The sequence below is a fragment of the Grampus griseus genome, assembly GCF_964374135.1.
Source record: "Grampus griseus genome assembly, chromosome: 16".
NCBI classification, from domain to species: Eukaryota; Metazoa; Chordata; class Mammalia; order Artiodactyla; family Delphinidae; genus Grampus; species Grampus griseus.
In genome coordinates, this window is record NC_139010.1 from 38,345,577 (window position 1) to 38,373,290 (window position 27,714).

Below are 27,714 nucleotides of genomic sequence, written 5' to 3' on the forward strand. Positions count from 1 at the left end.
TTCTGTGTTGCCCTCCTGTATGACTAAAGTCCAAATAAGTGTTGAAAAACACTAAAAGAAAGAATGGAAAGGCTCTGGCAAAAAAAAAAAAAAAAAAGACCAACGCTGTTGGCGAAAGCATTTCAATTGAGCACTTTAAAAGTAATTTTTATTATTTGATTCTGTCTTCATACTTGGCTAGTAGTTAGGTTGAAGAGAGAATCTAACTGAAGATTCTACTCTGTGATCTTCCAGCATCCCTGTGGCCAGTAAGAAGTCTGATATGTGACTAATTCAGTCCTTTTTAGTTTAACTTATTTTTTTAATTCGAGGAATATAGAATTTAAATTTTGTTTTTGATGTTTTGAAGTTTTGCCATGTTTAGATACATTCATTCTGTTACTTAGTACTAATTGGGTCCTTTTAATCGTTCCTTAGATCTGGGAACTTTTCTTCCATCACTTCTCTACTCTCTTCCCTTCCCTTTTTACTTTCCTCTTTCTAGAACTGCTATTAGACAAATATTATTAGGTCCAGTGGATGTTGCTTCCATATTTCTTAACATGTCTTTCATATGTTTGTTTCATCCTGCCTTGTGCTTTTCAGCCCACCTACTGAGTGTTTTTATTTCAACAACCAGATTTTATTTTAACTTTATTTGTATTTTGAAAAAACTTCAAACTTCCAGAAAAGTTGCAAAAATAGTATAAAGAATGCCGTTTACCCTTCATCCAGATTCATAAACTTACATTTTGTCACAATTGCTTTGTCATTCTGTGTGTATTCAAGAATTACAAAGGCTCATCTTGGAATGTCTGTGTACAAACACATACATACACATACTTTTTTCTGAACTAGTTGGAGTAAATTACAGAGCTCAGGCCTCTTTATCCCTGAATACTTCAGGTAGTTAATATAACCAATTATGTACAATTTTCAAAATCAGGAAAGTTAATATACCATAACAATTATCAGCAATACCATAGTCTGAAGACCTTATTCAAGTTTTGCTAGTTGTTCCAGTAAAGTCCTTGAGCACATTTTCCTGGTCCAGAGTCTGCCTAGAATCTCGCATTGCATTTAGGTGTCCTGTCTCCTTATTCTCGTTTAATCTGAAACAGTTCTCCAGCTTTGTCTCTTTCGGTACCAACATTTTCGAGAGTAAAGGCCAGTGATTTTGGGGACATGATGTTTGTGTCCTCAGGGCATCCCACCAGGAGGCCACAGCAGCAGTGTGTCTCATTACTGATGGTGTCATTGTCAATTGTTTGTTTAAGGTGATACTCACCTAGTTTCCCTACTGTGAAGTTACTGTTTTCCCTTTGTAATTAGTATGTTACCAGAGATACTTTGAGACTGTTTTAGCATCCATTGATAACTTCTACCTGAATCAGTGGTTACAAAGTGGTGATTTTCTGATTCCGTTATTACATTTACATTTATTAATTGGCATTCTGCTACAAGGAATAAGTCTTCTGTTCTCATTTATTTTTTATTATCAGTATGGACTCTTATTCAATAAGTTATAGTCAATTAGGTCATTTTTTGTTTTGAGGCTCAAATTGACCTAGACTTGGCTACTGGGAGTTCATCACGGTGGCGCCTGAGTCCTTTTGACGCGTGCCCATCATTTTTGAGCACTTCTCACTTTGGGGCACATGAAGGTGTTCCAAGCTCATCTGGTACTTTCCTTGCCCCTGCCATTGGGTCAGCCATTTCTCCAAGGCACTTTGGTTCCTTTTAGGGAGGATGATATTTGGAAACCAGGATCTGGGTGGCAAATAATCAATTTACATTTCCAGTTTCCTGTATTTTTTCTAGAGATTTACATATTCCAAAGTTTTCAGTTTGGAACCTCTTGTCCATGAGACTAGTTTTCCACAGATGTTTAGCAGTTTGGAGTAGTTGCTCATCTGTGTATTCATCAACCCCTGCTCACCCCAGTTCTGTGTTCCTCAGCTTCCTGTTTTTATCAAGGAGTGATGGGGCTAGCTGTTAGAGCAAAAATAAGTAATGCTTTGCTCTCTTCTTACCTACTCGAGAGGATTCAGGCTTTCCTCACTCTGCTTGTGTACCTTTCCCCTTCCCCAGAAAAGAGTTTTGTCATTGTTGGGCTAGGTTTGGGGGAACTTCCTTGATGAAGGAGGATAGAGGAATGGTGCTTAGGCTAGAGCTGGGAGAGGAGTTGGTGATGTTTTCGAGAGAAACATCATGGGAGACCAGAGGAGCTTCAGAGTATGAGAGGAAAGGGGAGTTTTGAGAAGCATTTTTTATAGACCATATATCCTCTTCACGGTGTTTCTGAAATAGGGAGTTATTTTGACATGTACTAGTTTGTGGAGGCACAGCTCTAGATTCACTCCTGGGAGTCTGGATTGTGATAAGGTTACACGTGTCTTCTGGGTGTGGGAGGTTCTTACCTCCAAGTGTCAGTAGCTGCCCTGTAACTGAGAGCTCGGGATTGACGGGCACCGCTCTAGCTCAAAACAGAGGCCACTGCTGCCTGCTGCTTAGCTCAGACAAGGGGCAGCTGGGACTGACTGCCCACTGCCTTGACTGCCTCTCCTCCACGGACCCCTCCGGGTGTGTTAGGGGCTGAGTTTGAGTTTGAGCTCCCCTGAAATCACTCCCATCTCTCAAATGTTTTGAGTTATGATTTCCTATTGCTGTTTCATTTTCTGCTTGTTCCCTTCTACTTCCTGTTTTCCAGGAATTACTAAAATTTCCTGACCTGCTTATGGTACTCTTTGTTGTTTTCCAATGATATTTTGGAGTATTTTTGTGTGTATTTTTTTTCCATTGGGTTTGGGAAAGTCTGATACCACTCTGTGCTCAGTCATTGTCTTGTTCTGGACGCCTGGGTAACAGCGCACTCAAACAGATTCTCCACCCAGAGATATTAATGGAGATAAGAAATCTATCAAATGAATGTCAGAATTCTTGTTAATCTGGGGTCCTAGTTATTGAAGTGTTTAAACAGAAAATTTACACTTAAACTTGATATTAAGGTTTTGTAAAATTTGCAATGAAAGCACCCTATTTAAAAGAACCGTTGTCTCTCTAGTTCTCACCCCGGAAAATTCTGGAGTGACTTATCCATGCTGCTGGCCAGTTTACCAGTTAGCACTTTCATTTATAACCTCCCTATTGAATAGCACTAGCCATATGAGGGTTGCAAGACATGTGCCCCTTATAGAGGAGATCAGTTCACTCTGCTTATTATATGCAGTAAATTCCAAATGAAAGTCTTAAATGCTAAGACTATATTTACCCGCATGTTTCCATTTAGTCATCAGCACAGCCTGACCAGTAATAGCAGGACTGAGCAGAAAGAAGACACAGCGTTGTCTTTCTAGCAGCAAGGGTGACCTGGTACTGGCTTTCCAACCTTTGGTCAGGAGTGGCCCAGATACATCACGCCTTGGGTCAGGATTGGTCTTGTAGCTGAGCTGTACCGGGCAGGAGGCCCCGGCCAGAGGGAAGGGCAGGTAGGCAAGAGCCAAACCTGTGGTCAAGAAAATAAAATACCAGGATACTTAGAGCTGTTAGACTAACCACCTCATACTACAGATGGAGATGTTCAAGAGAGGTCGTGATTTACCCCAAGGTCAACCATCAATGGCAGAGTGGCCTGGCATATTGTTCCTTTTAACACGAATATTTTAGCACCTCAAGCACACCAAGTTTAGGGGTAAATAAATTCTAAGGGACAATTCTTTGAATCCATGAGCCCAGGGAAACAATGAGAAGGGCTGGGAACCCTGACAACCAACTCTGTCCTTTTTCGTCACCCAGACCAATCTGATTTTCGTATGGAGAGAGGTATATTCAACAAATACTGAATACCTACTACCAAAATAAAAATGTTTCCTGACAAGTAGATGACTGCTTTCTCAAGCCTGTTTGCGTCAGGACCTGTAAGTTTTTGAAAACCATGTATTGGTATTGTAGGAATAACCACAACTGTAAGCCGTACTGTCTAAGCCAGTATTCTTGTGGATACTGGGGAAGCCTCTGAGTGTTTTATGTAGGATTAACTGGAATTGTGAAGTCACATATGGCCTGGAGTAATGAAAATCACATACTAAATAGTTTGATTTTGTCCCAAATTTCTACCTACTTTACCAAATCCTTTTGCTCGCCATCCTGGTTTGCTCTGCAAACCAGGCAGACATCTGAAGGACTTCACTTTATTCCAAAGTTGATAATTGTTGAGGGAGATTTTTAGTCTTCCTTCTCTTCCCTCAGCTCCCTTCCTGGTTAGAAATGCTAATAAGAACTAGGGTGGTCATAAGCTATTGGAGGAAGCAAAAAAGGTGAAGGCTATACACATTTTAGTTCGTGTTTGGCATGTCTTGGGCTTTACCCAGCATGAGACAAGGAGAAAAAGAAGTCAAATTAAAGTTACAGATAAATTCAAGGAAGGACTGAAACTAAGGAAAAGATACTAAGTTTGTTTCGCTTGGTTAGCTCAACCAGGTCTTTGTCTCCATTGTTGACTGACAGATACCAAAACAGGTTGGTTTTCTCCTACTGCCCTGCAGTGCGTGCACACTGGCTTCCAGTATTGGCCAAAATGTCACTTCCATTTAAACATATTCTTTCTAGGAAAGAATGATTTTCTAGCATAAGATGAAGGAGAAGAGGAAGCAGGAGAAAGGTTTAAAGTGTTATATGGAAGTTTCCAACCACAGGAGGAGCAAAACACCAAAGAAGCTATAGAACACAGGGTACGGCCAAGAGTTGGAATCCAAGCCATGCCGCCTCGGAAGGCACGCCAACCCAAGGTTCACATGTCCCCGGACCAAGTCTTGCCCGGAGAGAAGCATTCCAGTCCTTCTCATCGTTAAAAAACAGCCAGACCCAGTGCGTCTAGAGGGAGGTCACAAATACCACGTTGTCTTTGCAGAAGGTTTCCAGGGAAGAGCTAGACCAACTGCATGGTCTCCAGACCAACCCTGGCCTGAACCCCAGGCCAAGGTGAGCTCGATAAGTCCACAATGTCTGGTCAGAGCTGTGCCTTGTACTCAGGTTTTGAATATCAGGAAGCCCCCGAATGCAGTGCCTGGAGGGCTTCTCTTCATTATTGATCCCTGGGTTAGCTCAAACCACACTCTCTCACCCTTTTGCAGCTCAGCCATGGCAAAGGTCGTTGCTGGGCTCCCACCCCTCTGCTCCTTGGTGGTATAGACAGGGGTCCGACGGTGACCTCCAAACACCAGCTGCCCAGTGCCTGGCCCTGGGCCGAATTCAATGCTCACTGCAAATAGATAGACCCCACGCTCAGAGGCTCGAAAATAGCCATGTTCAGGGAAGTAGCTGCTGCCGATGTTGATGTAAGTAGTGTTGAACTTCACTGTCTGCAGAGCATCTGTCCCTTCTGAAAAGCTGGCGTAGAAGGCCACAGGGGAGCCTGGAATGCAGGAGGAAAGTGTTAGTGGCTCAGCCCCTCACTCCCTCAGGTGGAAAATTATACCTGCCTTCCTCGCCTTCTTAACATTAGAAATAGGTCCCATTTCTAGATACCCCAGATATTCCTAGTAGCAATGTATCTTGGGAGCTAACTGGCCAATTCTCAGTATTTCACTAGTTGAGAGAAAGGAAAATACAAGTCTGTTGTCTCTACTGGTGTACATTTTAACAAAGCACTTTCTTGTTTGATCCTTCTTTCCAACATCCTTGAGAGATAAGTACCCTGATTGAGGAGACTTCGAGTCTTGCATGGTTAACTTGCATCCGAGGCTAGATGGCTTATCAGTGGCAGGCGGGGACTGGAACCCAGGTCTCTGACTCCCAGATTCCTGCCACCTGCTAGGGATCTTGAGATTCCAGGGGAAAGAGAGAAAATATTACCTATCTGCAAAGTAGTAATGCTAACCCTGGTGAGGTAATTAAGGAATGAAGGGTAGCTCCTACTGGATGTTTAGCACAGGACCCTAGGGAGAGAAGGAAAACACAGGTGGGACCAGGGAAGAAAAGTCTTTTCAAGCTGGTCATTTTAATGTTTTCAAAATGTTGCCCAGAGCCCTGGGATTACAGAGGGGGAAACAGGCCCAGAAAGGGAAAGCTTGCCCCAGACGACACACATGACCAAGCTGGGAGCTGTGGATCTCCTGACCTCTGGTACTCTTCCCACCTGAAGCACTTTAGCCAATCTAAGGAGGATGAAACAGAGAACACAGGCGAGCGGCCCGCCAGGCCCACGCACAGGCCTGGAGCGAGAGAAGACGCTCAGTGTAGAGGAAGGAGCCAGCCGGGCTGCCTGGCCAGGAGATGGGATGGGAAGGCTGAGTCCTGCTGGGCTCCGGCCACGACCTTGGCCTCGGCACTGATGAGGTCATGTTCCTCACGTGCTCCCTTGTTGCTCCCTCAAGCTGTGGGCTCTCTGTGCCCCCCACACACACATCCCTCTCTGTTGAGACCAAGCTCCCCACTTCTCGGGATGAAACCAAGGCCTAAAAGAGGAGCAATTTGCATAGCAGTGAGTGACCTTGGTCCCAGAACTAGAGCCTCCGCTCTTTGGCTCCCGGTCCAACAGCAACCTCGTGAATGACAAAATTTTGCTTTTCTCTAGTTCTGGAAGATTTTCTGAGAATTAGTTCCGAATAGCTGGGATTCCCATCTGTGTGAGAAAGACTGGCTCTGCAGTTACCCCAGCACCCAGGAGGTGGCGCGCTCACCCCGCCGAAGCAAGGCCGGCCTAGCGTGCCCTCTGTGGAGCGCCACGGCCAGCCAGGGGCCCGACGTGCTCCTTGGTGGAAGGGTTGTGCTTCACTGATTTGCCAGCAGGCGGACTGAGAGTGGTCTTCCCTGCAGGGCGCGGAGTCAAGCCCTTTGGCCTTCCCATAAGACAAATAAGGGGGGATTTTTACTTTTAAGGAAAAAAATTTTTTTAAGTAACAAAATATTGCAGTGGTAAACCCAGATACCTAAACTATCAGGCAGTTGAGGCCTTGCACCACTCACAAGGGAGAAAAAGACGTAAGAGTGTAGGTAGATACAGCCTCAGCCCTGAAAATGCTGGAGAAATGGGGAAACATTGACTGGTTTCTACTAAAGGTTAAGCCTTGTGCTAGGTTTTTGGTAAATGTATCTGCTAGTCTTCCTGACAACCCTTTGATGAAGGTAGTGGTTCTCCTACAGAGGAAGAAATTGAGACACGTAAGTGGTGCTAGAGCCTGTGCCATGTCCACCGCTCCCAGGGAGACACTGGCCTGCAGGGCCATAGGGAGGAGTGAGTGGGAGCAGGGCAGGCTTGCGGTGGGATCCTCAGCAAGGCCTCGGACTGCCCACGTGCCAGGCTACACGAGGATATAGACGGCCCAGATGGCGGCCTTGTACTTTAGCCCCAGGTCTGGGTGAGAAGGCGGCCGTAGCTCCAAGGCCAGCCTCTCTGGCAGGGTAGAGTCACTTGAGGCACAGAGTGTAGGGGTCCACTTTTCAGGGCCATACTCAGGGAGGGGCTGGGAAGGCTAGCTGCTCATCCCTTCAGCCTCAGAGGCAGCTTCCCAGGGCCCTGCAGAGGCCAGTCAAGGGCCTTTCACAGGCGAAGAGCCAGCTCCCTAGAGACAGCCAGACTGGGTTCCTCTGTGCCGCTTACTAGATGTGTGAGCAGGACAGTTGCCTGACTAACCCTGTTTCAGGTAAGATGGCAGCAGTGATAACGCGTCATTGAGCTGTTGTGATAATTCAACATGGCAAAGCCCAAGAAAGGCATTGTGGGGGACCTGGCTCAGAGCAGCAGCATGGGTCCACTATGTTAGCAGAACGAGCTCCTTTTGGGGCCCATGGCTTTCCCCTGTATTCACCTCTTGTGGGGTGCTGCCCATGGCAGAGGACACCAGCCCCTATCCACACACTCACTTGTATACAGGGGAAAGCTTAAAGAAACATGGGGAGTGAAGCGGGGTCGGGCGAAGAGCTGAGCTGGAGGGATTTGAGGGTGTCGTTATGGAGGAGAGAGAGGCATCCCCCCTCCCTGCTCTACAGTTGAGAGTGGCGGGCAACCATGGTGTATATAGGAGCCTCAAGCATCTCCGTGCTGGGGCTCTGCCTGCTCACTGACAGTTCAGTCATGTGACTTCTACCTCCTAATACTCCAGGTGGCTTAAGGGGCCCCTCCCTAGTCCTAAATAGAAGGTGGGTTAAGGGCAAAGCCAGTCCTGAGTAGTGGTGACTGATGGCCATCCTGCTCTCTTTCACCCCGGCCCCCTCTGAGGCAGAAGCGCTGTTGGCAGAGAGCACAGTCTTAGACTCCCCCAGCCTCCTTCCCAGGCTGGACAACTCACCTGCGTCCCAGAGCACCGGCCCTTTGACATGCGCATCCTCCAAAGACTCCACTTGCTTCTGTTCCCTCCTCCTGGGAGCTTCCAGACCTTTCTGCTGCTTCTTCCCTTTCCTGCTCAGTATGGCCTGCAGCTTCCCCAGGTCCAGGCTGATGTTGGCTACCAAGAGTTCTTTAAAGTTCCCAAAGAGGCTGTGGAAGAGGCGCTGGTGCCGCTGCAAGCCGTGCTCGGTGGTGGAGAGCTCCCCGCGAAGGCCCTCGAGGGAGCTGTTGAAGGAGGAGGCCCAGGAAGCCTCGCAGCACTCGCCCACGCTTTCCATGCGGGAGCTCAGGCGCTGGAGCTCCTGCACTAGCCCAGCCAGATCCGGCCCGCCGGCCGCCGCTGGCGACGCGTCCCGATTGGGCTCCAGGCGCTCGGCCTGCCCGCTGGTCCCCGAGGCCCGTTCCAGGGCTGTCACCCGGGCGGCCAGCGCGTCCCAGCCGAGGGCCTGCTCCTGCAGCCCGCTGGCCGCGTCCAGCAGGGCGGTGCGGATCTGCTCGTAGCGCAGGGGCAGCGGGCTGGGCGCCTCCTCGGACATGTCTTCCATCACTTCCTCCCCGAAGAGGGCGGCCAGCACGGCCTCGTGCCGCAGCGCGTCCTCCAGCAGGGCCGCGAAGGATCCGTGCAGCCGGCGGATCTCGCGTCGCATCTCTCCCTCGGCGGCCCTTAGCGCACTCACCTCGCTGCCCAGCGTGCGCAGCTGACTCCGGAGCCGTGCAGCGTCGGCCCGCGCCCGCTCGGCCGCCGCCTGGTGCGCATCCACCGCCAGCGACAGGGCAGCCACCGTGCTGCTCAGGGCCTGCAGGGAGGAGCCGTCCCGCTGGCGCCGCTCGTCCAGGCTCACCTGGGTCTCTTCCAGTGCACGCGTGGTGTCCCGCTGGCCCTCCCGGATGACATCCAGGTCAAAGTAGAGTTTCTGGCAGTTGCAGTCCTTGACGTACTTGATGAGGTCCGCGTGGCCGCCCTGCAGGTGCTGGAGGGTGAGGTTGAGCTCCAGGAGCTGCCGCTCCATGTCCTCCTTGTTCTCCTCCATGATCAGTGACTTCTCCATCAGGATCACCCGCAGCTCGCGCAGAGCTGTGTGGTTCACCTGAAGCTCCTGCACCTGCCGTTCTACCTTGCTGATCTGTTCGTAGGTGTCATCGGATTCCAAATACAGCTCCTTGATCTCATCCACGTGCTGGGCGAGGGTGGCCTTCATGTCTGCGAGGGTGCCCTGTAACTCCTCTTCCCTGTGGGCAGTGGTCACATGCAGTGCAGAGAGGTTCCTCTGCAGCTGACCCAGCCTGGCCTGCAGGCTCTCTGGTTCCGGCCTCGCTGCTGCCCCTGCTGCCACCAGGACCAGGCTGCCATTGACCCCCGGGGACTCCTGGGCCTTAAGGAGCTTCTTCAGCTTGGTGTCCACATCGGCCTGGACCTCCAAGAGGGACTGGTGCAGGGACAGGTGCTGGGCATGCAGGTGGCCCTCCACATCCTGCCGTAGCTGGCCCACCCTCTGGGTGTTCTCCTGGACCTTGGTCTCAAATTTGGCACCAAGATCCTGGAAGTCAGCTCTGGCCACAGAGCTCTCCTGGACCCTCTTGAGGGCCTGTCGGTTGGCCTCCACATCAAGAGATAAGTTTCTTATGGCCTGGGAGAGGCTGTGCAGGCTTTGGTTGAAGCTTCTCCACATGGGGCTGAGATGTCCTTGCAGGAAGGTGTTGATGTGGGGCAGTAGCACTTGCTCCAAGGATCTGCCGGGAAACTCTACAACAGATGCACGTGTTTACACAAGCCCTTCGGGAGCAGACAGCCTCCCCAGGGGGTGACTGAGGAGGCGGGGGGGGGGGGGGCTCTGAGGTATGGGCCTTCCTGCTCGCCCTCCCACTCATCCCCTAGGATGTGACTGGGCTCTTCCTCAGCCCATGGAACCTGCCACTCACCAAGCTCTGTCTGATTTGCCTCAGTTATTGCCACTGTGAGGTTGCTTGCCAGGGCCTTCCATAGGCCTGGGAGGCTGTCTGCCACCTGGTGAATGTCATTCTGGAGATCTCCCAGCCGGCGTTCCTGCTGCTCCACCATGTCGCTGATGTCTGCATCCCGGTGGCCTGAATACACATGAGACATAAGTGTCTAACTTCCCAGGCCTGGGCAGAACATGAGGTGCAGAGAGGAAATTTGGGGATTGAAACAGGGAGCTGTGTCCTGATGTCCTCTGAGCAGGAGCTTAGAAGCCTTTAACTCCAGAAGGGCAAATGCATGGCAAGTGAGCCCTCACCCTGCCCCCTAAACCCACAGCAGACATGACTAATCCACCGTGGCACACTTTCCTCCTCAGTCACAGGGGCACGGCTTCTCGACATCATTCTAGTCAGCCCTTGTCAATAGATAGGAGTTCACCGCATGATGAAACTTATTCCCCATCCCAACTATGGCCCGGCCTTGAAAGCCTCACCAGTGGTGTCACTTGGTGGTTCTGCTGTGCTGATCATCACCAGGGACAGCATGACTTCCTGGCCCTGGTTAGGGGGACTGTGGGGAGGCTTCTCCCAGGACATGGGAGCTTATGCAGTTCAGGGGGCAAGGAGGGTGCCAGATGAAGCTGACCTTCCCAGAAAATGGGGTCAAGGGAAAGGGTGCGTGTGCTTGGCCAGCAGGCAAGTCACTGAGGGCCCTGGAACCTGGCTGCCTTGGTGTGGGGGCAGGGTGACACAGGGCCACAGAGGGACCCCTGCTGATTCTGGGGACATAGCTTCTCTGAAATGGCACTACCCTATCAGAGGAGAAGAGCCCTGGGCACATGGGTTCTTTCTTCCCGCCTGTCCGTCCTGTTCCTTCCAGGAAAGCAGCATACCAGGTTCAAAGTCAACTGGCCCATCCCAAGGCTCCTGGAGGCTATCACCTGGATCTTCAGGCTCAGGAATCGCCCTGGGATCTGCAGAGAAGCATCAGATGTTGACACCAGAGGTCAGAGGGGCTGCATGACCTCTGGGGTCAGAGGTCAAGGGGGAAGGGGGATCACAGGGAACCCTACCGTGGTGCTGGCAGTCGGGTCCCACAAAGCCCGGGCAGCACCTCCATGCCACGGAGGCCAGCACCTTCTGCTTGACCTGGTACACCGGCTTGTGGGCCACGCGGTACCTGCGGGAAGACGGCTGGCTCAGCGACTCTAGGGGGAGCCGGCACAGGGCCTGGACGAATAGCCCACCCTGCTGCAGCCCGACTCACATGACTTTCACTTTCTGGCAGTCTGGAGCCCCGTGTGGACATGGCTGCTGTGAGTGGACGAGGAATTTCTCTGTTTTGCAAGCAGCTACGAAGGTGACCAGCCTGGACTTCTGGTAGGGACACCAGTTACTGGAAAAAAGCCAGAAGAGAGGGCTGCTGAGCCACACCCAGGCCCCCCACTGCTAGAGGTTAGCAGGGAGCCAGTGCCGAGCGCCCCGCCCCCTCCACCGCCCCTGCCTCTCTGCCCTACCCAGTCTGGGGGATTCTGGAATCCATTAGCCTGAGAAGGGAGCGCTCTGCATTATCCATTCCTCTGCTCCAGAGCAAAAGCCCCACAGACCCCGCCTGCAAGGGCACCTGCTCCTTGGCCTTCCAGGAAGCGCCCCTCACTCCCGGGTCAGCACAGAGAGGCTCAGGAGCCCCGCCCCCCGCAATCACAGAGTTACCACCAGAGTCAGGAAGGGATCTCTGTTTCTCCTGGTGCCAGGGAGGCAGCGTGGTGCTGCTGGGGCTGGAGAGTCCTGGGTTCGAATCCTTCACATTTTCTGGTTGTGTGACCTCGAGTGAGGCACTTAGGGAGTTTTCGTTTCCCATCTACACGATGGAGATCATAATACTCTCCTCCAGGTGGACAAAGGAGTATCAAGTGCCTGGCTCTTCCCAAGTGCCCAGTGAACACTGCTGTCCTGCCCGCTCTGGCGGCCCTGGCAGCCTGCCCCATTCCCATTACCACCCACATCCTTCCTCACCGGAGACCCGGCTGCGGGGAGGGCGCCTGCTCTGGTTGTGCCCCATCATGGCCATTGTGGAAATGGACTCTCAAACAGTTGTAGGGGAAGGCAGCCAGGCCGAGCAGTTCCTTCTGTGGAAAAGGCCACCCACACTGAGGTTGTAACGAGTGGTGTGGGGTCACACTCAGCATCCTGAACACCCGGGAGGTCACCCTGCCTCCTGTGCCCTCCACCAGCGTGTGCTGCCGTGCATCCAGGGTGGAGGGCTGCTCACTGCTGGCAGAGCCCCAGCTCACAGATCTGGGGGCAGAGCTGATGCCCTCAGCAAGAGGTCAGAAGGCCCTTCTCCACGCCGTCAGCTCTCGGAGCAGAGCTCTCCAGCGTTGCAAGTGGTAATGACCTCCATGGCTCTGTTCGATGTAGCACCTGGTGAGAGCGGGTGCTGGGCTCCGGCTCAGTGCCAATGTGGAGGCTCAGACCTTCTCTTCAGGGTCCCAAGGGAGAGTGGGTGGTCTCAGATGGTGTGATAGGTGCTAGGACCTGGGGACACTTTGGGGAGGAGGGGATGATTAGGCTGCATCTCGCGTGGAGGGAATGAGGTGAAGCACTGGGAGCTGTGACAGAGGTATGTGGCCCCACTGAGTTGCGGAGGCTGGGAGCGCGGAGAGGGCTGCCAAGGAGAGGCGATGGGGGTAAGGAGAAGCCAGACCGTGCAGGGCTCGAGGGCCCCCTGAGGACAGGGCTCCATCCTGAAGGCATGCGGAGCCGTGGAGGAGCTTAAGCAGGGAGGTGACATGGAAGAGCCACCCTGGTTCCTGGGTACAGAAAGGATGGGAGGGGGCAAGATGTAGGTGGTGGTGTCAGGGGTCTAGGTGGGAGATAATGGCAGCGTGGACTGACTGGACCATGGTGGTGGATTTCAGGAGAAAGGACCACATTTGTGAGATGTTGGGAGGCGATGTTCAGGGCCCTTGGTGATTGAGTGGCTCTCAGGCTGCGATTTAATTCTCTGGAGCTGATCTCTGCCCCGGGCCCACCAGGTACGATCACACAGGGATACTGCTGGGGACGGCAGTGGGGTGAGTTGAGGGGGATTGAGTGACTCTATCTATTTTGAGTGCTGAGACCACGCAGCCTGCCTTCCCACTTGGCTCCCAGAAGCCTGGCAGCTGGCCTTTACCCTCTTGGCAGCAGACTGAAAAAGCTTCTCAGAAAATTGACCCCACTTGAGGGGAAAAACTTAAAGACGCTGACACCAGGGGTTCCCCCCAGTGAACTAGCCCAGCAGAGCATCCTATAACAAAACAGATCACCCATCCACCCAGCTTCCAATCAGCTTCCCAGCCTCTCTACTCTTAAGCGGCCAGACATCCAATGATGACCCCTGAGGAAAATCTCTTACAAAAGTGGGAGGTCAAAACGAGCAAATGTAAGAAAATCAACTTGAAGAAAACCAAGACTGTGCAGGGAGAAAAGAACTTCCCCCCAGATTTGCATTAATATTCCCAGACTGATAAGAGAACTTACTGCGTTCCAGAAACAAGAAAAAGAAGCCACTTTAAAAATGGGGGCAGAACACTGAGAGAACAAAAAAGAACCCTTGGAAATTAAAACTATAATGGTAGAAATGCAAGAGAAATTTAATAGAAATGTTAAAGGGTAAAGTTAAAGAAATTTCCCTAAAAGAAGAGCAAACAGAGATGGAAAATAGGACAGAAAAGATCAGAAAAATAGAGGACCAGTGTTGGGAATCCAACATCCAAACAATAGGAGTTCCAGAAAGAGAGAACAGAGGGAGGGAATCACTGATGAAAACAACCAAATGAATAGTCCAGAAGAGAAGGACGTGGAATTTCAGATTCAAAGGGCCCACTAGTTACCCACAATACAATGAAAATAAACGCACAGCAAAGCACATCGTTGTGAAATTTTGGAACTCTGGGAATGAGAATGATTCTACACTTTCCAGAGAAAAAAATCAAGCCCCTCCCCAGCACGTGCACACACACACACACACACACACATATCAGTAAATAGAATAGCCTTGAACCTCTCAACAGCAGTACCAGACACTAAAACATAGTGGAGAATCACCTTCAAAATACTGAAGGAAAATTATTTCCAATTTAGAATCCTATACCCAGCCTAATTATCAATTTAAGGAGCACAAAATTAAGACATTTTCAACAAGCCAGATTGATTTCAAAGCATTTCCCTCCCCAGGACCCTCATCAGGGAGCTACTAGAGCAGTGGTTTGCAGTCTTGCCATCAGACCTTCACATCAGAAGCGTCCTGTGGCACTTTAAAAATGTGAGCCTACAGGCCCCACCCCAGGCCAGTTAAAGGAAATTCTCTGGGATTAAGGCCTGGTCTTCTGCATTTTAACGCTCTCTGGGTCATTCTAAGGCATAGCCCAGGATTGAGGACCACTGTGCCAGAAATGTTCCACCAAAACAAGAGAACACCAAGAAACAGGAAATCATGGCATCAGGAAACAAGAGTTCCAGCACAGAAACGAGGTAAAGGGAGACCCCAGGACAATGACAGGCAGGGGGTGAGTGAGCAATGGTCCAGCCTAGAGCATGGCTGGAGGATCAGAGAGGCGTCTCCAAGAAGACACAGGTGGTCAAACGCCTGACAGGAATGAAGGTGGAGAGCAGATGTGGACAACTGGCTGAGAGTTTGGAATTGAACGGTGACAAAGACACTAAGCAAAAGGAAAAAAAAAAAGAAAAAAACTAAGCAAAAGGAAAAAAACTAAAACAAAGACAATTGTTTATTTCAGGGAAAACCAAAAGTGTGCAGGGAGGAAAAAGGACGCATAGGCTTTCCAGGACATACAGACTGTTACATCTACTCAATTTGGCCATTGTAGCAGGAAAGCTGACACTGACAGGATGTAAATAATGGGCATGGCTGCATTCTAATAAAACTTTATTTATAAAACAGGTGGGGAGCCAGATTTGACCCACCATGCCAGAGTTTTCCAAGCCCTGCTTATGTGTGTGTATAACTAATAAAAACGAAACTTAAAAATAAAATAATTTCTATCTGGAAGAGAAAATGCAGATGAACAGGTAAGAACATTTTGGAAGACAACGAATGAGGAGTTCTTCATCTAACTGTTATGACTGACTCTAATGCCAAGGAATGAAAACAGTGGGACGTGAATTCCCCGGTGGTCCAGCGGTTAAGACCCTGCGCTTTTGATGCCGAGGGTGCGGGTTCAATCCCTGGTCTGGGAACTAAGATCCCACAAGCTGTGCGGGTGTGGCCCAAAAAATAAAATCAATCCAGAAAACAGTGGGACGTTGGCACAAGATTTGTCAAGCCAGTCAGTGGGAACAGAGACCCGGAAGAGACCCGTACATCCCCGAGGGACTAGTAGATGGTAAAAGGGACATGTGAAAATCAGGATGGAAGCAAAGGATGTGCACTCAACACAGAAATAGGGGACTGTGAAAGTGCTGGGCCCAGAGGTTAGGGCCGGGGGGCAAGGTGGCCACCTGCACAGACTGTTTCAAGGATCAGCGACTGCAGCCCGCACCTTGCCCTGGGCCCCATGGAAATTCCTGGAACATGCTCAGACCTAGAGAGAAGTTATTTCTGTAAACCAGTTGTTCTCAACGGGGCGTGTGTTGGGAGGAGAGGGGATTCGCCCCAGGTGTATTTGGCAATGTCAATAGTGCAAGGCTGAGAAACACCCGCTGTAAACTAAGTTCTGCTTGTCGCGTGCCCTCTGAACGGCTGCAGAGGGTCCAGGAGGCCTGTACCCTGGGAGCACCGGGTCTGGGCTAGCCTGCAGGGAGTGACCGGGACTTTCCACCTCGGGTTCCTAGAACTGGAAGCAGTGCCGCCCACCCTTCCTGCCCAGGAACTTTCTCTCCTGACCTGCCCAAACCTCAGGCTCCAGCAGCCACCGTTCTCCCTGCCCACGCTCCCCTCCCTTGGCACAGTACAGGCTGCTGGCCCAGAAGCCTGGGAACATTCCTGACCTTTGCTTTGGTTTCCTCCGGCTCTTGGCGGTTTCTCGCTGGTACACTGAGCCCCCGGCCCAGCTCGCTGAAGCGCCCCATTGTTCTCACTGCCTCCTGGCCTCGGGCCCTGGCCCTCTTGGCACTCTCATCTCCCAGTGGTCTACTGAGAGGCAGGTGCCAGCCTAGAAATGAGCGTGAGGGTCTCCAGCCTGCTTTGGGCCTGTCCTGGGCCTCTGACATGGCCTCTGATGCCCTCCTGCCCCAGGCAGGAGAGAGTCTGCTGCCCCCCTTGGAGCTTCTAATAGGAACTGGGTGGCCTGGGCTCTCCTCCCTTCCCTGTCCCTGGACTCAGGGTGACCTTGAGCAAGGCCCTTCTTCCAGTCCTGAAAGTGTGGAGAAGACTCCCACTCCCAGCCCCTCCGTGGGGAGAGGCTATAAGGAAGGCAGAGAAAGCCTCTGGCAGAGAAAGGACTGTTAGCCTGAGCCTCCTGAATTATAAATGCGCTGCCGCTATGGCCCATTGGGACACTTAAGTGCCTCTTAACCAGCCAGTAAAACGTACCTCCGACTGCCCTTTAAGTCTTTCTGTGGAAGGAAGTTGTGTTCTTAGCATGCTGGCTCTCTGAGGTCCTGGATGCGGCTGTGATTGTGATGACTCCATGGGAGAAGTTTGCCGGGCTTGGTCTCTGAGCCACAGAGGAGCCTAAGGCCCACTTGGTGTCCATCCCTGAGCATAGCTCACGCCAGTGGGGCTCTTCCCTGTTAGTGCTCAGGGCCCTGTGCCTTGGAGAACAGATACAGGTGCAGGAGGTACAGCTTGGCCCGGAGACCAGCGGTCTGGGCTCCACTCTGCTCCTGTGTGACCTCCAGAGATATGCGCGACTCCTCTGGGCCACAAGCTCCCAGCTGCAAAAGTTGCAAACGCTCCTTGTGGAGACACTGATGCTGGTGACGGGGGCCAGCTGGGCTGCTGGGAGGAGCGGCTCCTACACTCCCACCCCTCTTAGGGGAGACAGAACTGAGGACACCTGGGATTTGCAGCCCAGCCGATGTGGGCCTGACCCATCACTTAGGAGCTCTGTGGCCCCTGGTGGCGACCCCACCCCTCTGAGCCTCACAACATGTAAAGTGGAGAGAACAGGGGTGACCTTGCAGTACTGTCACAACAATGTGGAGATGGAGCACCTTGCCTGGGTCTTAGCTCAGTCCCCTCAGCAGGCTCAGTCCTGCCTGGGAAGCGCTTATGTGTCTGAGGAACCCACATCTTAACCTCCTGCTCTCCCCACCCCCACGAAAACCTGGGATCAAAGAAAGAGCCTCTTCCCCACAAAGTCCGAATACCCACGTTGCTGGCTCACTGGGCCCAGCCCCACGGGCTCCTGGGTGACCTAGGAAGCACCAGCCATGTCCCTCCCGCATCCTGAGACCTGGCATCCAGCACCACATTGTTTTGTTCGAGCTTCTCCTTTCAAAGGGTCTTTTTTTTTTTCTTTTAAATTTATTTATCTTTATTTATTTGGTTGCGCCGGGTCTTAGGTGGGGCTCGCAGGCTCCTTAGTTGCGGTACACGAACTCTTAGCTGCAGCATGCATGTGGGATCTAGTTCCCTGACCAGGGATCGAACCCAGGCGCCCTACGTTGGGAGCGCAGAGTCTTAGACACTGTGCCACCAGGGAAGTCCACAAGGCATCTTATCTGGGTCTGTGTCCAGGGCCTACCCTGGCCCCCAGGCCCTGGATACAGGTATGAGGGGCAAACGCAGGGCAGGGCCCTGGCTCTGGCAGCCAGGGGGCAGGCCCGCCAGGCTCGTGGCGGGTGGCGTGGGTGGTGTGGTGCCCCTGCTTGGCTGTGGAGAGCTGTCCGCCTCCCCTTCCCCATAGCAGGAGCAGTGCTGGGGCTGCGTTTCCGCCTCTCCCCTCACGGGAACACGGGAAGCAATCAGCCTGAGGAAGCCGCGCGGCGCTTCCTTCCTTTCTCACCAGACCCTCCGGAGGCCTCGACAACCTGGGCTTGACCTGTGGGGGCTGCAGCTTTTGGGTTGTAGGCAGGAGACCAGCAGGCCCGATGGGACCCCCTGGAGGTTCCTGGGACCAGGGCTTGGGACTCCTGCCTGGGTGTTCCCGGGCCAGGGTACCCTTGCACACACACCTGCACACACTGAGACCACCAGGCCATGGCTGAGTGACCCCCTCAGGTCTTGAGCAGTCCGGAGACCCACCCTCCCTGGGGCTAATGGAACGCAGTCTCTCCCCACAGCCCCGGGGTGGGAGTGGGGGAGAAAGAGAAGCATCTCCTACCTCCTGCCCAGCCGCTTGGGCCCCTCATACTCCCTTTCATCAGAGGGAGGCCGGCCACCCAGAGACAGGGGCTTGGAGTTGGGGGCTTTGGGGAGGGAAGGCTGGATCCTTGGTCCTGAAATCAGAGCTGGGTGACTGGGTTCCCCCACCAAGAGCCATGTGCACCTCCCAGCTCTGAGCAGAACTGGGAATGGTGCAGGAAAGGGGGTCTCTCCAGGCCAACTTCTCCCCTCTCCTCCCACATGGCCTGCCCCTCCATCACCTAGCGGCAGTGCACACTCGCTTGCTCTCACCCTCCTGCCTCTCCCTGGTCAGATCTGCTTTCGGGCAAGTGTCTAACAAACACATTCACCTTGAAGTGTCAGAGCTGTATGAGAACTGTCCCAGGAAGGTTTGGGCCAGGCCCACGTGACGGTGAATCTCGGCCAGCCAGACGGGAGACTCGTAAATTGGCCCCTCTCACCCTCCAAATCCTTATAGATGCCCTCAACCAAGTCTGGTTTGGGCGGGGAGGGGGAGGGGGGAATAGGCACCCCTGGGACTGGGACCAGAGTATGATCTCTAGAGTCAGACTCAGATCCTGGTTCTAGCTCTCCTCAGCTGTGTGACCTTAGCCAGCTGCTTAGCCTCTCTGAGCCCCAGGCTCCTCTGTAACCGGGGCTGTAAGCAGGATTGAGGTAACACGTGGCAAGATGCCCAGCCCAGGGATGGGTCCGATAAATGGCACCTGCTGCTCTGCCTGAGGGGTACCCTGAGGAGGGACCCGCATTCCCAGCACCTTATCAGCAGGAGGATCCCTGGCCCTGGACACACAGAAAGGCTGGAAAAGGGTGTCCTGGTCTAGCCATAACACCATTCCGCCCATTTCCAGAGGGCTGCCGAAGCAGAGCTCGCTGGGTGCCACAGCCTCCTTTTCGTTCCTGAAATAGAGCAGGGCACCCTGTCTGCTCACTGCTCGACTGTTAGGGCCAGGATGAGGGCCCATGCCGGTCCCCCTGGGCGCTCAGATCCAAGTCCAGTCCCCAGGAGCATCTGTCTTCTGTGGCTTAGGCCGTGCCAGCCTCAACTGGGCTCAGCTTTCAGAACTGACTTACTTCGAAGAATAGGAGCCACTCCCAGGTCAGCTAGAAACTTCCAGAACCCCAGCCCCTCAGCACCCCGGTGGTCAATGGCATAGAGTGCTCCCGCCCTGTCCAACCTCCAGGCCCCTTCCCTGCCATGGGTAGGCAGGGAACTTCCTGTGGTCCTTAGGCTGGGCCCTGGGGTACCCAGTCCGGGCCGGCTGGGGGTGGCCTCCTAAAGGGGAGCCTGCCACCTAGCACCTCATTCAGCCTCACAGCTGGTCCAGCAGGTAGGTAGTATGAGCCCATTTCACGTATGGGTAACTGAAGTCCAGAGAGTCCCTGCTTTGGCTGAGCTGGGACTCAGATCCTGTACCACTTCCTCCCCCAGGTCCAGGCCCTCCTTACCGTCTGACGGGGTCCCTGTCCTCAGCCTCTGCCCTCCAGACCCCAGGTGGCCTGGGGCTGTGTGGATCGGAGAACCTGGTACTGGGGACCTGGGCCCAGGCCCCCAGCAGCCCCCAGCCCAGGGGCCCCCCGACGCTGAGCAGCAGTGTCAGGATCATCTTGGCTTGGGGCGGACTCAGCCTCTGTGGGTGACTCCAGAAACTACCAGCGCTGGTGACGTTGTCTTCAAGTTAAGTCTCAGAAGGAAAAAAAAAGCACGGGGACAACAAAGAGAGGAAGTAGCCTGGGCCGGCCCACCCGGTGAGTCTCGTCCGGCCCCCCTCACCCTCGGCCTGGTCCCCACAGGGGCAGCCAACAACGCAGGCCAGTTCCCGTGTGCCCTGGGAGGACGCGGGTCTGGGACACTGGGGGTGTGGGAGACACGGGGGGAGGTAGCTCCACCAAGCGTGTCCCCATGGGAATCAGGAGAACCGCACCAGCACAGAGGCGGGGCAGCAGGAAGCGGTCGGATCAGCCTCAGGGAACCTGCTGCCCATCCACGCTGGTGGCCAGGAAGTGGGGGGCACTCGTGCCTACTCAGCACCTCTCACCACTGGGCAGTGGGAGCCAGCAGACGGGTGGAGGCTCAGAAGGACAAAGGAGCTGTCCTAGGGTCGCACAGTCTGTAGCTGGGGCCAGGGCCTGGGTCAGCTCTTTGTGGCTCAGCTCCCCAACCTGGACTTGCCCGAGCCCCAGGATGGGGGCATCCGTGGTGCTGGTGAGAAGTTGGGTAGCCCAGGCCAGTCTGGGAGGTTGGCCACTCTTGCCTGACAGACCGGCTTGGTCCTGACCCCTGCCCTACCTGGGACGCTGGTAAACAGAGGCACCTCCCCTCTCTGTGCCTGGCCGCCTCTGTGACCCCTCTCTGCCCCAGATGTACACAGATACAACAGCCCCAGGCCTGGGAGCACCCAGTCAAGGCTGCCCCTGTGGGTGCGCAGGGCGGCAAATGAATGAAGGGCAGTGATGGATAAGGATGTGTCTGGCCCTCTGTGGCCCCTCCAGGGAGGGCAGGGGACAGGAGGGGAGGGTTGAGCCAGCAGGGGCTCGGGAACCCTGGGAGAAGGGGGCGGCGAGCCTGCTTCCTCCCTCCCTCCTTCCCCGCCCCCACCCCTGGGCTGGCTGGGCTCCCATCAGCCGCCGCTGCATCATCATTATTTCATTGGCAGCAATAAGAGGCAGCAGTAGGGACAGCAGCTGCGGCAGCACTCGAGCCAGCTCCAGTCACAGTTTGCCCGGGGAGTCAGGCCCCCGTCCCTGCCCACAGCCATGGATGTCTTCAAGAAGGGCTTCTCCATCGCCAAGGAGGGTGTGGTGGGCGCCGTGGAGAAGACCAAGCAGGGGGTGACAGAGGCTGCTGAGAAGACCAAGGAGGGCGTCATGTATGTGGGTGAGTTTGGGCGTGGCAGGGCCTGGCGGGGCAGGGCAGCTTGGTGGCTGCTCAGTTACCTGGGCCTGACTTTATCCCCCAGCCCCTGGGAGGCGTTTTGAGAGGGATGAGGACGTGGCAGTTGAGTCAGGGTCTCCCAGCCCTGGAGGACCGCCACTCTCCCGCACACCCCATTGTCTGTTTGGCCTCCTCAGGGCCCCAGGGGCCTCTGGGACAGAACAGCAAGGGAGGCACTTAGCCCTCAGACACACCTGTTTGTGCGCACACAGATGCACACACCAGCGCACACCAGCGCCCCCGCCCAGCATCACCCACAGGCCCCCTAACTCGGGTAAGAAGCCACACTGAGCCTGGAGCCCCGCGGACTGAGCAAGCAGGGGCTCAGCAGCCAGGCCACGGGCCCCCACCCCGCCCAGAGGGAAGGGGCACGTCAGGCGAGATGAGACCAGCCCTCAGTGTCCTGTCCAGCCTCCCGTGCACCCCACCCCCGTCAGCTCCTTCCGAAGAGGAGGCTGAGCCGATGACTCAGCTCTCGTTGACCCTGTCCTGCGCTGCTTCCGAGGCCCAGGCCATACCCACATGAGGTCCAGACCCTACCTCAGGCCTGGTCTCTCTCATCCCCCCATCCTGTCCTGTCCACTTCCCATCCGTCCCCTTCCTCCAGACACAGCAGGAAGTGGCCTTTGAAAGGATGGCTGGCCCCCAGACACCATCCTTACCTCCCACTGACCCTGCAGCTTGTCCAGCTGTTCTGTGGTGTGTTTGCCTGGCCCACTCCCCCACTCCCAACACCAGGAGTGGGACTGGGCTGACGCCTCCACTTCCTCCACAGGAGCCAAGACCAAGGAAGGTGTTGTGCAGAGTGTGACCTCAGGTGAGGAGCCCCAGTACCCGGGGACATGGAGGCTAGGACATGCAGGGACTTTTGCACCCTGGTGCTAAAGGCCCAAGCCCAGGCACCTCCTTTCCCCCCTGCTGTATACGGACCCAGATTTCTCCAGAATCTGGGGCTAGACCCAGGGTGGACTGCCCCCATCGTCGTCAGAGCTCCCCTGGAGTCAGAAAGGGGACAGCCTAAGGTCTCCAGTAGAGCCAGCATTTTGAGCGCCCTGGGAAAGGGGCTACTCTGGCCTGACGGGAAGGCCAGGCCTGGGTGGGGTGGGATCAGGGCCAAAGCCAGCCAGATTCCTCCCACAGTGGCTGAGAAGACCAAGGAGCACGCCAACGCCGTGAGCGAGGCCGTGGTCTCCAGTGTCAACACCGTGGCCACCAAGACCGTAGAGGAAGCAGAGAACATCGCTATCACCTCTAGAGTGGTGCGCAAGGTGAGACCTGGTCCCCAGCCCTGGCCCTCAGACCTGTCCCATCCTTTCCCCTGGGCCCCAGGGAGGCCAGCTGGGGAGGAGGCACTATCACCCCACTGACATACAGGGGAATGGAGACTCAGGGGCCCTGGTCTGCGTTTGGTGTTGTCACATCCATTAAGTCCTGGAATCCCTACGACCACCCCTGTGAGCAGAGCTGTGTGGGGCCCAGTTGGAATGAGGCTCAAAACCACATTCTCCTGATGGCGCTCAGCATTTAGGAGACACCCCATTCCACTAGCGAAAGCGGGGTCCTGAGGGCCCCAAGTGGTGACGGGCGGCCTCCCACGGGCAGTGGACACCAGCTCAGAGCTGCCAGGTCACCGCCAACCCAGTGTCCAGCCTCCCTCCGGGCCTGGCGGGGCAGGGCCTCCTCCAAGGAGCAGCAGGGAAGCAGCGCCCCCTGGTGGCGGAAAAAGAGTGAGGGTTCTGACCACACCCTCTGCCTCCACCTTTGCGAGCGTGCGTGTGTGCGTGCTTGTGCCTGGTGTGAGTGTGCCCGTGTGTGTGTGTGCGCGCGCACGCACACGCGCCGGGCAACAGAGAGCACAGGAGCAGGGGAGCACTCCCAGGGGGTGGAGGCTAGCTGGGAGAACTGTCCCAGAACCCACCACAGAAAGACTCTGCTTGAAGCATTTTACACCTACTAACTCATTTCTTTGGCCCCAAATCCCATGAGACAGGGTGTGGAAATGAGGCCCAGAGAGATATGGTAATCAAGGTCCCATGGCTAGTCTGAGTGAGCCTGCAATTCTCTGGGCAGCCTGGGTCCCGAGACTGTGCTCTGAAAGGGAGACTCTGAGCAGGAGATCGGGAGATCATGGTGGGAGCATTGTGGGCAGGAGGTTTTCCTATTCCAGAGATGTGCCGTCTCAGCTCTGTACGAGGCTGTGCTTTAGAAAGCTCTCCTACCTGGCACAGGCCCCGAGGGGCCTGTAGAGTCCCAGGCACCCAGCACTAAGAATCCCTGCTCCAGGGAGTGGGTGGGTGGAAGGGTAGGGGGTCACCCTGCCCCTGGCTCTGGGGGCAGCACCAAGGCGTCTGTTTCCAGGGCCAGCACAAGGTCTCCGGATCCTAGGAACAGGCAGGTGCCCTTGCTCCTGGTTCCCAGCTCTGCCTCATCCTAGCTCTGTGACCTTGGGAAGCTACTCGACCTCTCGGGGCCTCCATGTTTTCAGCTGTAAAATGCCTGGGGTGGGGGGAGGGTGGGGCTGAGAGTATCCATTTCACTGGGCTGAGATGATGCAGGGAAATGGCCCCCATGAAGCAGCTTCGCCTTGCTCATGGTGAGCACCCGACAAAGGGAGGTGACTACATCATCAGTGCCTCTGGGCACTACCCAAATGTACCCCAGGAGATCCCAGGCCCCTCCCTCCCCCATCCCCCAGCAAAAGAGGCCTTGGGATGGGGCCAGGCTGCCGCTGCACCTCTGAGCAGAAGCCTGGGCACTCCTCTCTGACTTTGGAGGAGGGCTGGTGAGCCCATGGAGCTACCCCAAGGAAGACATTTCCTGGTGACACCCAAAAACCAGCCGTGACTCACCCTCCAGTGAACCGTAGAAGGATGCAGCACTGCCAGTCTGTCTGACCGTTCATGCCACTGGCCTCATGCCCCCACCCTGGGGCAGCAGGACTAGGTAGGCGGCCACCTGTCCTTTGCCTAGAGAGCCTGCCCCAACTCTGGCTGCCCCAGTCCACCAAGGGGCAGGATGGCCCCATGGTAACAGAGAGGTGGCAGGACCCTCCAGAGGTCGGAGCTGAGACTAGTGTCCAAGCTGATCACCCAGTCTGGCCCGGCCTACCAGCTTCACACGACCACCCCCAGGCAGGCCGCCATCTCAGGCAAGCGCCTGGCCGGGTGGAGGTGGATAGAAGGAGACAGGAAGTGGGAGAGGACCGTATAACCGCTGCTGGTTCCAGCCAGACCTGCCTGAGCCCAGTGCCCATCCAGGAGGCAGGGAGAAGGAAAGTGGGTGGCACTCATGCTACTGGGATAGGGTTGGGCCTGGAGCAAGCCAGACCTGATCCCTGCAAGCCTCACTGCTTTGACCTCCGAGACCTTAAGCTGGATACCTGGCCTCTCTAGGCATAGGGTCCCCATGTGAATGGTGATAGCATGCACCTCCTCCTAGGGCTCTTTGGGGTCACAGGAGGACAAGGGTATGTGATCATGTGATTCAGGAACGCTGAGGGTGGGATCAGGCCTAGTGCTTCAGGGACCACTGCCCACTCCACCTCACTGGGCTTCCTCATGGAGGAGGCCCAACCAGGGACTGTCAGTGACTCAGCATCTGCTTTTGGGGGTGAAGCTGGGCTCAAGGGTACTTGGTACCCCCGGCAGGCCTTGGCATCATCAGGCAGAGCCCCCGCTGTGAATCCTTACGTGAGGCTCTATCACCTCCAATGTCAGTCTGGCCCTCATACCTCTGTCACCTCCAGCCCTCCACATAGAGCAAGATGATGAGGGCCTCTGCTCATCTTTGAGGCCAGGGTGACAAGGCCCTGCATGCAAGGAGCTGGGGACTCTGTGCCCTCCACCTGGTCCCACATCCCCTTTGCTTTCCCACAGGAGGACCTGCAGCAACCTGCCCCCTCGCAGGAGGACGAGGCGCCCAAAGTGGAAGAGGAAGTGGCTGAGGCGGTAGGACCTGGGCTCCTGGTGTTACAGGGGGGTCCCTGGGCAAGCTGCTTCCCTCCTGGGGCCCCAGAGCCCTCAAGGGAGCCTCTTGACCTGCAGGCCCCTGAGCCTGAGTGTGAGGTCTCCTCATGGATGGCCCCCTCAGGGCAGAGGGGCACAGATGACACCTGTCCCCACCCCGCCCAGGGTGGCCACTGGGGGCTGGGGCCCCAGAGCTGTGTGTGAAAGTCTCTCTCTCTCCCAGACCAAGAGTGGAGGAGATTAGAGGGCTGCAGGTGAGCTCGGAGGCCATGGTCCCCACGTCCTCCCCTGGCTGCCCACAGGCTAGTCCTCCCATGCTGCCGCCACCACCATCACCTGCCTCCCTTGTTCCCTCACCCCCTCTGGTCCTTCTGACCCCACCGATGCTGCTATGAATTTTTTTTTTTAATGATTCCAAATAAAACTCAAATCCCTACTGCATACCTGCTCAGGCCTCCTGTCTGTGCTGCCTCATTCATGAAGATGCCCTCTGGGCCCTCCTGGGAACAGGAGCTGGGCCAGGTATGCTACGGGAACACCTGGGCGTTTCTGGAACCTACTGATAGCGGGCACTGCCTTCAGGGAGTCCCCCTGCACCGCCACCCCGCCATTGCCGTTTTTTGTTTTTTGTTTTTCGGCCATGCTGCGTGGCTTGCAGGATCTCAGTTCCCCGACCAGGGATTGAAACCAGGCCACCCCCACTGGTTTTTCACATGGAGGTGGCAGCCCTGCTTTTGGCTCGGGCAGACACCTTCAAGGACACACTGTCCGCTGGAGCATGAGGCCGGGATGCCCCAGGTTTTGAGCTTTGGCTCACCCTCTGAGAATGGACCCCACTGACGACAGAGGGTGAGGATGGGCCTCCTGGGCCTTCCCTCCACGTGTGTCCTTGGTGGAAAAGTTCCTTCTGGGAACAGGGACACCTAACGCCCCTCCCTGGAGCAGATGGCAACTTTCAAAGATGGTTAGTCTAAACCCATAGTAGGGACTCTTTGCATCCTCCTCTGCGAAGAAGGACGTGACCCCAGGGTTCCTCCCACCTGGTCCCACCCAGCCTTGAGCTCCCCACCAAGCTGGACCTGGGCTTTCCCTTTCACCGAAGAGTTCTGTCAAGTATCATTAGAAAACACAACAGCTTAGAAGCAGAAGAGCCAGCCTCCGCCTTGAGAGAAAAAGAGTAAAAACAACATTTGTTGAGCTCCTCCCAGGTGTGGGACACTGTACTGAGTGCTTTACCTCCTTTAATCCTCAAAACAAATGGCACGTCCCAGTTTCGTTGAAAATGAACTGAGAAACAGTTAAATAACTTGCCCCAGGGCACAAAGCTAGGAAGCTGGGACCCGGGCAGAAGTCCAGGTGGCCTCGCTCCAGAGCCAGGCAGCTGATTCCCATGCTCTGCTCCGTCCACCCGGACTGCGGGGGCTCCAGTGGCGTTATGGCAGATGCTGCCACCCCCAAGGTTTCAAAACAACCCGGGGACCAGGGTGGTCGTCGTCCTACACGAAGGGCTATTGGCATCACGCCCTGGAGTCTCGTCAGAGGTGCCTGAGCAGAGAGCAAGGCTCCCTTTCCTTTGACAGCCAGTTTGGGTTCAGAGCATCTAAGTGGCTTGCCCCAGCCCTCCAGCCCTGGGTGTGGGCACCAAAACTTGAGTCCACACCACCCTCCCACCCTGCCTCTGTGGTGGGGAGCAGAGGTCAAGGGCAGCCCTGGGGGCTGGGAACCAGTCAAACACAGCTGAGCTTCGTTGTATCCCAGCCTGCCGGTCATGGGTATCCACGGCTGAGGAGGCAGAAAGGAGCAGTGAGCTGCTGCTCTTGCAGCCCCCAAACCCTACCGTGGGAGGAATGAAGGGTCTGGAAGAGGTGCGGGCAGTCCCAGGTGTTCCTGCTCCGGGCTCAGACACTGCTCATCAGCAGGCCTGTGCGTGCCCCAGGAGGAGGGCATCTGGGGCCTGGGCTTGCCGGAGAGAAAGCGGGGAGGAGCTGGGCCCTCTCAGGTAACTGGGGGAGGAGGACACCTAGACTCGGCCCCTGGGGTCCCAGTGCCCTCTCCTCTGCTGAAGGAACCTGGGAGGGTCCCTGCTGCTTGCCCCCCCGCCCTCACCCCCATATTCAGGGCCAGTTCCTGTGATCAAACAACAAGGTCTGCCCGGTCCAGGTAGCCTCTTCCCCATCCCATGGGCACTGCAGTGCTCTTTGCCTTTAAGCCCCCTATTATGTGCTGTGGGATCTGTGGGGCTGCACCTGACTTCCCTAGAGGAGTTACTGCTCTCCCC

At 55.0% G+C, this 27,714-nt stretch overlaps 2 protein-coding genes across 2 annotated transcripts; one reads left to right on the plus strand and one right to left on the minus strand.

Moving 5' to 3' along the window:
- Nucleotides 1–679: 679 nt before the first annotated feature.
- On the minus strand, nucleotides 680–20,211 carry MMRN2 (multimerin 2). The gene is made up of 7 exons (XM_082672991.1): nucleotides 19,986–20,211; nucleotides 11,511–11,639; nucleotides 11,317–11,423; nucleotides 11,137–11,217; nucleotides 10,226–10,390; nucleotides 8,268–10,049; nucleotides 680–5,392 (listed from the first exon to the last, which is right to left on the minus strand). Exons 1-7 carry the CDS (start codon nucleotides 20,141–20,143, stop codon nucleotides 5,007–5,009), a joined length of 2,808 nt encoding a protein of 935 aa, XP_082529117.1. The 5' UTR covers nucleotides 20,144–20,211; the 3' UTR covers nucleotides 680–5,006.
- SNCG (synuclein gamma) lies at nucleotides 20,185–25,865 on the plus strand. Its single transcript, XM_082672992.1, has 6 exons — nucleotides 20,185–20,285; nucleotides 21,194–21,414; nucleotides 22,247–22,288; nucleotides 22,612–22,739; nucleotides 25,347–25,418; nucleotides 25,660–25,865. Exons 2-6 carry the CDS (start codon nucleotides 21,294–21,296, stop codon nucleotides 25,678–25,680), a joined length of 384 nt encoding a protein of 127 aa, XP_082529118.1. The 5' UTR covers nucleotides 20,185–20,285; nucleotides 21,194–21,293; the 3' UTR covers nucleotides 25,681–25,865.
- Nucleotides 25,866–27,714: the final 1,849 nt, after the last annotated feature.